Source organism: Tamandua tetradactyla, chromosome 3 (assembly GCF_023851605.1).
Source record: "Tamandua tetradactyla isolate mTamTet1 chromosome 3, mTamTet1.pri, whole genome shotgun sequence".
Classification (NCBI taxonomy): Eukaryota; Metazoa; Chordata; class Mammalia; order Pilosa; family Myrmecophagidae; genus Tamandua; species Tamandua tetradactyla.
Genome location: NC_135329.1, coordinates 150,200,134 through 150,212,716, shown reverse-complemented (window position 1 = coordinate 150,212,716; position 12,583 = coordinate 150,200,134). Strand labels below are relative to the sequence as shown.

The following is a 12,583-nucleotide window of genomic DNA, read 5'->3' as shown; positions in this document are numbered from 1 at the left end:
AACTCTCAGTTATGATTCTATTACAAAGGGAAATGTGCAGAATTGAAACCATTAGGAGATAAAACTCTGTGGACCTGCTGAAATGCATTTACCATTGGTAAAGTTTGCTCAGTCACTGATGCTTAGTGTAAGCCAGTTTGAGATCCTTTCCTGAGAGCAAGGTTTGGTAGGGAAGATTGGGCTGTGAACATAAGAATTCTGTCTAGATGATTAGGAGGGGAAGCCAGGAGGAAAAATATTATTAAGACTTAAATATAGAATGGGGTGGCTGTGGGTGGTGAAGACAAATATGGTTCCACAGTCGTTAGGCAGTGGAGATAAGGCCTCAGCTGTAAGCACAAACACCGGTTTATTTTTTTCAGGAGTGCTTTTGTCAGAAATTTAAGGAAGCATTTGCAAGCAGTGCTCTAGTAGCCAATAATATTACCCCTATGTGCAGGTAAATTAATCCAAAAGAAATTGCGTCTATGTTGTTATTTCAGGGAAATCAAGAGGCTGAGTCTTCTATATCTCCATCAACTTATCATAGTCCAGAATTTCTCACCAGTAAATTAAATTCATGGGGGGGTTGGGGTGGTTTAAGTACTGCTTCCAGGTTATTGTTAAAGTTGTACATATGTTTCTAGGAAAAGGAATCACATTGCACATTAATGAATAGTATTACATGATCACCAATTCATTTAGCATTTCCTTTGACCACCTTTGAGAGGCTGGAACATATGGCAAGTATGTTTTGCTGGCTCCAGGAGCTAAACCATCTCTAATTAGATCCATTAGCTAGAAGGACCCAGAGAGGACAGAGATTAGGCAAACATTTTAAGAAGACACATCTTTAATTGGAAATAACTAAGGACTCCCATAGGCAAATAACTCAAAGGGAGCTATTGTGAATATCATTTTTTCCAGGATTTTCCAATGTATATAATGTGTGTTAGTATACCCACAGACACATTTGTAAAAACAATTATTACTTGATGTATGAGGCATTTTCCATGTCAATAAATATTCTTTTATAAAATGATTTTAAAATGCTTAATATTCCATTATATGGCTGCACCATGTCTTAAGTAACCATTTCCTCCACTTGAATATTCATATGATTTCTAATTCATACACTATGATAAATAATGCTATGGTCCACAACTTTATATGTTAATTTTTCTGCATATCTTTGATAATTACCCTAGGATAAATTTGTGAATTTGAAATTGATAACTTAAAGGATATTTTATACTTTTCAGGCTTCTGATACACATTGATCAATTTGTTTATATAAAGGTTGCAGCTATGTGTTCACACATTAGATAAAGCCTTGAGATTAAGAGCATGAGATTTGGAGTCTTTTCCATCCCTGCCACCGAATCTACCTTCTCTCAGCCCTATACATTATGTTTCCCAAGATTCAATTTTAATCCTTTTTGTTGGACAAGTTCTCCCTTATTGATTTTTTTACTCACCCAGTTAGCACCAGAGTGCAGATGAATCAAGATTAGTATCTCCAGCCCTGTCCTTCCTTCCTGTTGCCATCTCAGTTGTAATTTTGGTCAGCTTGAATTTACCATCAGTTTCCCTCAAACTTCTTTTTCCCTCCCTCATGGAACTCCACCACTGTGCCAGTTTGAAAGGATTTATGTACCCTAGAAAAGCCATGTTTTAATCCTAATCCCATTTTGTAAAGGCAGCTGTTTCTTCTAATTCCTATTCGGTACTTTATGTTCAAAACTGTAATTAGATCATCTCCCTGGAGAGGTGACTCAGTCAAGAGTGGCTGTTAAACTGGATTAGGTAGAGATGTGTCTCCCCCCACTCGGGTGGGTCTTGATTAGTTTAGTGGAATCCTATAAAAGAGGAAACATTTTGGAGAAAGAAAGAGATTCTGAGAGAGCAGATCAACATAGCCATGAAAAGCAGAGAGTCCACCAGCCAGCAACCTTTGGAGATGAAGAAGGAAAATGCCTCCTGGGGAGCTTCATGAAACAGGAAGCCAGGAGAGAAAGCTAGCAGATGATGCCGTGTTCACCACGTGCCTTTCCAAATGAGAGAGAAACCCTGACCGTATTCACCATGTGTCTTCTCACTTGAAAGAGAAACCCTGAACTTCATCAGCCTTCTTGAGCCAAGGTATCTTTCCCTGGATGCCTTAGATTGGACATGTCTATAGATTTGTTTTAACTGGGACATTTTCTCGGCCTTAGAACTTCAGACTTGCAACTTATTAAATTCCCCTTTTTAAAAGCCATTCTGTTTCTGGTATATTGCATTCTGGCAGCTAGCAAACTAGAACAATCACCTTTACTCAAACCAAAAACTTCAATGTTATCTTCCACAGGGATGAGAGAGTACTTATCTTCCCAGAATAAAACATTCTTTTGGGGAACTGCAATAATTTAAAAATGACCTGTAACAAAACTCTCTTTCATTTCCATGGTGAACAGCCTAAGGCTTTTCTTACCACTAGCCCCTGGAACTGTCTCTTTCCTTGTTTCTCTCACTGCTTGTTCTCTTTCCTCCTGCCTTCTGTGACCTCTTCCCTCGGCTGCTTCTGATTTTCTAGAAGAGGTTAGACAGAGACTATGTCTGTCTCAGTTGGACAAGACAGTTTTGCCCTCCTTCTCAGTGTTGGCCCACAACCACAGACAACAGTGTGTGGCTCTCCCTCGGCAGAACAAAACAGACGTAGCCATTCTTGAGATGCTGTGGCTAAGCCCAAGTCTGTCAATTTTACCTCCAAAACCTCTCTAAAACCTGATTCCTCCTCTTCATGCTCACTGACATTTCTGTCATGCAGACTTCATCTTTAGGGAGAGGCAGAAAAGCACTTTGTTCTTTTGGCAGATAACGTTGATGGATGTGTTTGTTATTGTCTGGGCTCCTTTGAACCAGTGTCTCCCCATTCAAGGCAGTCATTCTCTCTAAGTCTCATCTGATAAGAGAGAATGATGAAAGTACCTACCTCATAAAGTTGTTTTCAAACGTGTCTGAAATAATGTTCACAGCAGCATTATTCACAACAGCCAAAAGATGGAAGCAACCCAAGTGTTCATCTACTGATGAATGGCTAAACAAAATATGGAATATACATACAATAGAATATTTTTCAGCTATAAGAAGAAGTGAATTCCTGATGCGTGTGACAACTTGGATGAACCTTGAGAACATTATGTTAGTGAAATAAGCGAGGCACAAAAGGACAAACATATCTCACTGAAATGAACTAATTACAGCAAACAAACCCATTGAGTTAAAATCTAGAATATAGGTTACCAAGGATAGAATGAGAGTGAAAATGGGGAGCTGATGTTTAATTTGGATAGAATTATGATTTGGGTTGATTGTAAATGTTTGGAAATTGATAGTGGTGATGGTAGCACATTATTGTGAGTGTAATTAACAGTACTGAACTATGTTGGTGAATGTGGTTGAAAGGGGGAATTTGGGGTTATGTATGTTACTAGAAGGAAAGGTAGAAGATAAAACATGGAACCGTATAAAACGTTGAACATTGTTGTGGACAATGGACTGTGCTTACTAGTATAAATATGAGAATGTTCTTTCATGAATTATAGTAGATGTATGACACTATTACAAGAGATTAATAATAGGGTTGTATATGGAGAAAATATACCTAATGCGAACTATGGAACTATGGTTAATAGTAACATTTTAATATTCTTTCATTAATTGTAACAAAGGTACCACAGTCCTGCAAAGTGTCAACAGTATGGGGGTATATTAAAAACGTATTTCTACATGACTTTTCTGTAAACCTACAACTTCTCTAATTAAAAAGAAAGAATAATTTAAAGAAAACTTTGTGCTAAATGAAAGAAACCAGACGTATATATGATTCTATTTATATAAAATATAAAAATAAATAAATCTCTAGAGATAGAATTAGATTAGTGTTTATATAGGGCTGGAAAAGACAGAAGTGTTGAATGGTGGTATAAGGAATATAGGATTCTTCTTTTTAGAGTAATGAAAATGTTCTAAAATTCATTGTGGCAATGAATACACAACTCTGTGATTATACTAAAAGGCATTAATTGTACATTTTGGATGGATTGTATGGCATGTGAATATATCTCAATAAAACTGCTTTAACAAAAGTAAAATGAATAAATAGTATCTTATTCATTTATTAGAATACAGTACTGCCATGAAAATGAACAAAATTAAAACTCAAAAACATAATATTACGCAAAGGAAGCCAGACACAGAAGGTTACAAATTATATGATTCCGTTTATATAAAGTTAATAAAAGCAAACTAGTGGTTTCTATGAGAAGTCAATATTCTGGTTGTCTTCTGGGAGGAGAGAAGGGCATGGAAGTGGTTTCTAGGGTGATGATAATGTTCTATTTCTTTTTTTTTTTTTAACATGGGCAGGCACCGGGAATCGAACCCGGGTCCTCTGGCATGGCAGGCAAGCATTCTTGCCTGCTGAGCCACCGTGGCCCACCCGATGTTCTATTTCTTGATTCAAATGCTGGCTCCGTGGGTATGCTCACTATATGAAACTTCACTGTGCTCTTTCTTATGAGTTTTTCACTTTCCTAAATACATGTGTAAAAATGTTGAAAAATCAACTAACATACTGGAATCAAGAATAGAAAACAAATCTGGAAAATTAATTATCAAAGAAGAAAACTATAAAAGGAAATACATCCAAATATAAAATTTAGGTGTGTAAATTAACTTCTGATTTCAAATTTTTTTAAATGTAATTCTTCTACAAAGAACATTTAAAAATATCTTTTTATCTCAATAGCCATGATCTAAAACCTTGATATCCTTTTTTTTATCTTATAGTACTGGAATAACAGGTTGCCTTTCTCACTGGAAATCAAGATCATATTAACTTACTGAGACCTTTTCTGTGTTAGCAGGTTCTATCTAACAGTTCAAATATGGACCATTATTTTTAATATTAAGTGGAGCTTGTTATTGAATGATGTTTCATGCTAATATAAACCCTTCATATTTAAAATTTGTCATCTCCTGAAAAATCTTTGAGAATACAGAAAGAGGATCTTAGAAATTCTATATTTGTCTCATTTTTGCAGTTTATATTTCTTAGTAACAGTAAAAATATAGAGTATTTAAAAGAAATACACATATATGGCAGCATTATAGGTTTGAAGATTTTTACTAACAGGCATGTCCAATCAAAGAAAAATGTAGAGACCACTGGTTTGATTTAAATATTTAAAATGCTCAGAATAGAAATGGTTACCAGAATTCTTGTCTGGGTGTGTAATTGTGATCAAAATTATTTTACATCCAGTTCTCGATAGCTGCAGGGATTGGGGGAGGTAATGTGGGTTTGGGTATTTTGCTTGAATTATATTTAGTTAGGGCTTGATATCCTTCAGATGTTCATTGTGAAATTTTAAATGAAAAGAGACAGATTGGTATGTTTGTTAAAATTAAATTACAATGTGTCTTTTTTACACTGTTTTCAAATATATTGTAGTGAAGAATGGTAAGCTGTAAATTAGAAATGGTTGGTTAATATTTAATTTTAATAATCTTCTTTCTTATATCCTAGGCTGACCAAATATCTGGTTTTCATATTAGATCTGTTCTCTGTGTCCCTATTTGGAATAGTAACCACCAAATCATCGGTAAGACATTTACTTAAATTGTTCAAACTTATTTTGTAAAGAAATACAAATTTGCTCTAAAATACTACCATATCTTTTTATAGTCTTCCTTTTTTTCAATTAAAAAAAATTATTTTGAAATAATTGTGGATACATGGGGGTTGCAAAGAAATGTATGAGGAAAGTCATGTGTATCCTTCTCTCACCTTCTCCCAATGTTAACATCTATCACAGCTATAGTACAATATCAAAACAAACAGATGGCATTGGTGCAATTTCTAGATCTCACCAGTTATACATACACTCATTTATGTGGTTATATCTCTATGCCGTTTTATCAGGAACAGCCTTGGGTAGCCACCACCATGAGCAAGAGTCTCAGCCGTACTATCACAAGGGTCCTACACGTTACCCCTTTATAGCCTACCTGTCCTCTCCCCCATTGCAAACCCCTGACAATCACTAATCTGCTCTCATCTCTATAGTTAGATTCTGTCATGAATGTTATATAAATGGAATGACGCGGTATGTATCCTTTTTAGCTATTTATTTAATTTTTAAAATGTTTCTCCACTTTTTATGTTCAGAGCTCATCAATATATGCCTCATACCCTTGTATAATCTCGTATGTGCAGACTTCCAATGAATCAACATTAATCGGAACAATGAGCAAATATTTATGAAGCACAAAGAACCAATGCATTTTGAACCTGGATGGAATCTCAGAAATCAACCAATAGAATTTTTTTTTCTTACCTTGCAGAAATTGAGGCCGAAAGAGAGAGAGAGAGAGGAGAGAGACTTGACTAAGGTCCCGAAATGAGTTAGTAGCAGCGTGAGGACTAAATATGGGCCTCCTAATTCCTAGTACAAACCTTCCTTACTACAGCCAAATGTTTACATCTACACTTTTATCCATGGCATAAACGTAATGAGAGAAAGAACATTTAGTATTGCACAAATGGTGAACATGGACCTTTCTGCCTGGATGCTTCTGAAATAGGCCACATTTTCCTCAAGATAAGGGAACAATGTGGGCAAAAGCTGTTTCCAATTTTTCTCTCTCTCATTGCCCCTTCTCCTCCCTTTGAAAATCCAGTCAGGAAAATGTCAGACTTAAGAAAGATGCCTAGGCAAGAAAAGTAGAGAAATCATGAAGAATGGAGGCATTGGTAAAAATAATTGAAACACAATGAAATTGTGTATTTTTTTCTGAGACGTAAGGTAACTAATGCACTTGACAACTAATATATTTACTTGCCCCTCTTCTTCCTTCAAGATTGCCTGTAAAACACTAAGACACTGCTGTTAACCAGAGGATTTAGCAGTGTATGAGTGTTGTTGAGACCTGAATTCCGAAAGGATTTTTTTATCATCTGTTTGCTTAATTTGCAGAAAAATATTGGTATCGTTAAACAGAAAAATATTCCAAGATTTGGAAATTTGAGCCCCCAGTACAAAGCATTGAGCTACATCATGTATAGAGTTTTAAAAATATTTATGTTGGGCAGGCCATGGTGGCTCAGTGGCAGAGTTCTCACCTGCCATGCCAGAGACCTGGGTTCGATTCCCAGTGCTTGCCCATGCAAAATTAATTAATTAATTAATTAAAATATTTATGTTTAACCAGAAGGAAAAGTCCATAAGAAACACCATGTGTTCTCTATTGTCTCAAAGAAATTTCACATGTAGTCCTACATTTCAATCCAACAGTTATTATCTGTTATTACTTAAAAATTAGCACTGTAATCTGCCAGTTACCTTTTTGAAAAATGTGTTATAAATGTCTTACCTCCCTGGGAAGTTAGGTGTTTTTAAAAGTACAAATGTGCTTTAGAATTAAAGCTATTTTTAAGTTTTGTACTAAATGAGGACACAGGATAAAGGTTTTCAAAACTGTTGAGCTTTCTCTGATTAGACTTGTGTGTTTTGCTAGTCCCACCCTAAGACATCTGGTACAAAACTGGATATAAACTTTGGAAAAGTACACATAAATTTTGTTAGAACTTTATGTACTCATTAGTAGCAGGCAACAGAACTAACCTTGCTTTGAAAGTAGCTGTCATATCTTATCAACTCCTGCTTGTAATAATTCTAACATTTGAATGTTTACTCCAAATATGCTAAAAGTTTTATAAGCATTCAAACATTATCTCATTTAATCTTCATAAACCCTCTGAGATAGTTACAGTTTAATTGCCATTTGATAGACAAGGAAATTGAGTGCTAAAAAAGTTGGGTAACCTGCTAAAGCTATCAAAACATAGCTGATGGTAGAGTTGAAATTTGAAACTCCTAGACAGTCTAACTCCATTATAGCATACTGCCTCACTCAAGCATGGTATTTCAGGGAATTATGTATATACACACACACACACACACACACACACATATACACAGTAAGTTATAAATGTATATATATTCAGATATAGATAACTGGTATATATACATATATATATATATATGCCAATTATATCAGAGTTATGATGTATAGCCATTTTGAAAACCTATTTTAAGGGAATCGATTGATGTCCAGTAAAACTCCAGGCTTTAGTTAGACCTGGTCTGAAGATTGCAGCTTTTGAAAATGGGCTACGTAGAGCCAGCAGGTATAGAGAGACCAGAGTTTAAACTGTCTGTAGTTACTTAAAGGAGTCATAGAGTCCACTCTGACTTATCATATTGTAGTAACACAATGTATGGTACTGCAATGACAACCTACCTCAAACTTTTCCCACAGGAGTGGCACAAGTGTTAAACAGACTTGATGGGAAACCTTTTGATGATGCAGATCAACGACTTTTTGAGGTAAGAAAATAAATGTATAAACCAAGGCCATATCTGAGTCACCAAAAGTTTTCTGGTTGCAGCTTGCCCAAATTTATAGGCATAAATAATTATTCATCAATTACCATTAAACTTATTGTGTGAGAAAATTTAAAGGAAGATTGAAAGAATTATATAAATGTTTAGGTAGGAGTTGAATCTGTTATCCACTAATCAAATTATTTTGTAATCATTGATTACTTATATCCCAAATTTATTACTGAATCAACTCTCTGCCTCTTTTCTCCAAAGCCTTATTGTCTTAGCTTGTCTTAGCCTTGTCTTGTTCACAGGTGTGTAAAATCGTGAGACCCCTAGCTAACTCAACCAGGTGTATTGTCTTCACCTTTCTTTTGTTTACAAGTTTACATTTTCCAGGTCCCCTGTAGTTGGACAGATAAGCTTTTAGTGGGCTTCCTTGTAAGCCTTATTCAAGTTGCCAACATGAAAATTCCATGATTATTTTTGTCTAGTTAAGAATACCTCACAGCTTCTTTGTTGACTGGTTCTAATTCAATCCTCCTTTCCCTTAGCATTTAACCTTATGATTACATAGCTTTGATTTTTTTTGCCAACGATATTTTATAGCCTAACTACTTTCATGAAAGAGGTTGCTTTTGGTTAAGTGGAATGGAGTTATTAAAATCAGCCCACAACCTAAGTGAATTAAAAACACATTTAAGTGGACTATATTTTTAAGTGTCAAGTAGTTTCTTCATACTGACATTAAATTAATACTTGTTCCTCTTATGCAATATGAGCTATAACCTTGTTCCATGACAATAGTAATTAAGAATTATAATGTGTATATTTCCCCAAGGCCCGCACTTCTGTACAAAAAATATATATATATTTTCTGACCCATGCCTGACGACTGCCTGCGTTCATAATGGATTTTGCCAATGAGTATCACAATTTTTAATTACTGGAGTTTCTCTTTCATAGGCTTTTGTCATCTTTTGTGGCCTTGGCATCAATAACACAATTATGTATGATCAAGTGAAGAAGTCCTGGGCCAAGCAATCCGTGGCTCTTGATGTAAGTACCATATTTATATCAGAATCAGATGCTAAAATACCTTAATCGCTATGGGATAAAAGCTTCTTGTGACAGTCCTTAATTTCTCAAGTTTTAATTTATATGCATTGACTCAATCATTTTTGGATCATGGATTTGAATTTCATGAAAGCTAGAAACTGTGAAGACAGTTGCTACTTGGTGCATCATGGGAAACAGGCTCAAGCACAAGAAAAGCTTTCAGTAAACGACCACTTTACTACCTACACAGCACAAAGGGCCCAGAAGAGTAGGGGAAGAGATCCATCGTGACCAGTTCCCTGGGGAGGCCAACTACTCCGATCAGGATTAGTGGATGGCAGCTCTGTAGCCCTGCTTCACATTAGAGGAGGGAGACAAATAAATATGTGCTGCCAAGAGTAGGGTATTTATGCAACCAGGGGAAGGGGGCTCATTTATATATGAGCAAAAAAACATGTATAAAAAACTTTTGTGCAGAGTTCCAGCCCTGGCAAGCAACTGGGGCTGCTTGTTCCTGGTTTGGGTTTAAAACATGGTCAGGTTGTTCCATTAAAACTATTATCTCCCCAGGCTTCAGAACAGAAACATATTAAAACATCTGCACACAGTAGAGAAGGAGGAGTAGGTGAGGGCTGCAAAATGGCTATGGGTCTATGACTTCCCCAGCAGAGATCCTTTCTAGAAAAATGCACATATGCACACAATTTGCATATAATTTTAGGAAATTCACAGATTCCTTGAAGCTCATCCATATATGTCCTATGGGTAGATACAGGTTTCAAATCTTGGGTTTTATTAAACAGTAATAATTCAAAAAAGTTTGACAGGGTTAAAAATGTATCATGAACTCAGATTTGAATATGTATTGGTGTTCTGGAAATTCACAACTTTTCCTACCACGCGAGAAAACCTCTCTATGAACATGCGACCTAGAGAGCTAGGAAGCTGTTCCTGTTATTATCCACCCCTTCCAAACACGCCCAGAACTGACCTGTTTCCTGTGCCTACACCACATCTCCCTTCAGACGCACTAACTTCTAAAAGAACAGCTGTTGCCTCTCTGAATCTCAGATGGTTTTTTTTATGACCCAAGATATATTTTTCCAACTTCTGCACTGTAGATATTACTAAAGATTTTGTTTTTATCTATGAAGTACTTCAGTAGAGCAGATAAAAAGTCAGTGTATAGATAACAGAATATAGAATGGTACAATGTAATAAATGCAGTTTTCAGAATATTCTATGTACCAAAGCATATATTGGTAGAAAGTTAAAGTATTAAATAGGCTAATTGATGGTACCTTCAGTAGTCTTATTTGAGATTTAAAAGACATAAATTTATAGTTATCTGTTTATATATTTTTTTCTCCTAACTAGACTATGAGCTCTGGATGCACAGGGTTTTGCTGTTTTTTTTTTGTTGCTGTTTTTTAAATTTTATTCCCAGCACCTAGCAGGATGCTTAACACAGAGGAGGTACTTATTGAATGGTTTTTGGATAGAAGGAAGGAAGGAGAGAATGGAGGGAAAGACATCTTTTGTTCTTCTGACATAGTCCTGCTTTGTTTATATGTGACATTTTTATAGTAAAGACTAAAAGGATAAATTAATCAATGGGTGAATTGTACATTGGAATCAACAAATGAGAATTACTAGTAGAGCATAAAGGTCTGCGTGCAAAATTATTTCCTCTTTCCAGCCCTTGGCAAGGCTAAACGGTCTCTACCATGGGTAGGGAAAGCCAGAGAATTCGTTCCAACAGGTCAGCAGGGGGAGAGTGGTATTTTCAGATCCTGGCTCCGTCACCTACCTCAATTTTGAGAATGAAATGAGATAATGCGTGTGAAGATTTTTTGAAGTGGCCATTAGAATTATAGCAATAATAGTAGTAATAACTATATTATTATTTATAGTAGTATTTTCATCCCCTAGAAATCACCATAGATTGGGAAATCTAGCAAAGGACAGGAATTTGAAACAGCACAGGTTGTGTCATGTCTCCTTCACCATCATCGAATTCTGATGGCCACAGAGTTGGCTCACCCTATTATTTTTCTGTTCCCTCCATTATAAAAAGAAGGAAACACTATACAATAGTCCCACTTAATCCCTACTTCATGCTGTTATGGTGTAATTAATACGCATACAGACAAACATAAAACATCTCATATATTCTTGTATTCTCAGGAGGCAGTCAGTGAGAGATCCTGTTTCCACAGTGACCATTACCTAGGAAATGCTAATAAACTCTAAATATTTCTAGCCTCCCACTCCTCAGTCATGAATGACTCATTTATGTTCAGAGCGAACACCCTCAGATCTCTTCTCTCCTCACAGACAAAAATTATTACCAGCATTGCCATGTTTCCTGCCCAACTCTGAGCCTTCTGAGACTCTCACTCCTTCAGAAGTTTAAGGCATTGACTTGTGTGTTCCGTGAGCTTTCTTTTGTGCCAGTGTCAAAAGTAACATTCCCCGTCAGAATTCTGGCGTTGCGGGCTTGGTTTTGTTTCCCCACCTCACCCCACATAGGTACCAAATTCTTTACTGTAATGATCAGGAGGCATCACCTTACTCTGTTTTAGTCTGCCAGAGCTGCCGGAATGCAGCACAACAGAGATGGACTGGCTTTTAATAAAAGGGAATTTATTTAGTTAAAAAACATATAGTTCTTTAGAGGAAAGACAGCTAACTTTCATTGGAGGTTCTCTTTTACACGGGAAGGCACAGGGCTCTGTCTACTAGCCTCCTCTCCTGTCTTCTGGGCTCCAACAGCTTTCCCCTGGGTGATTCCTTTCTGTATCTCCAAATGTCTGGACTGGGCTGCAAGAGCTGAGATGAGGTATGCTGAGCTGCTTGGGCTGTGCTGTGTTAGCGCGCTTCTGACCTCTCTCTTTTAAGCCTCCAGCTAATTAAACATCACTCATTGCAGAAGGCGCTCCTCTTAGCCACCTGCAGGTGTAATCAGCCATCCATTTGTTGTGGTGCAAGTCCACAGCAACAGAACTAGGCACCATTGCCTAGCCAAGCTGACACCTGAACCTACCTACCACACTCCCCAATCCAGGAGTCCATCAGGAATATCTGGAAGGCTTTCTTATCTCAGGACCCTA

General features: G+C 36.5%; 1 protein-coding gene across 1 annotated transcript in view; it reads left to right on the top strand.

Annotated features, from left to right (window-relative positions):
• The window catches only part of PDE11A (phosphodiesterase 11A), a 480,527-nt gene that overhangs the window by 258,657 nt on the left and 209,287 nt on the right, over positions 1-12,583 (top strand). Inside the window, exons 9-11 of the mRNA XM_077151782.1 lie at positions 5,552-5,627; positions 8,347-8,414; positions 9,378-9,470. Coding sequence (XP_077007897.1) covers positions 5,552-5,627; positions 8,347-8,414; positions 9,378-9,470 — 237 coding nt within the window. The remainder of the gene's footprint in view (positions 1-5,551; positions 5,628-8,346; positions 8,415-9,377; positions 9,471-12,583) is intronic.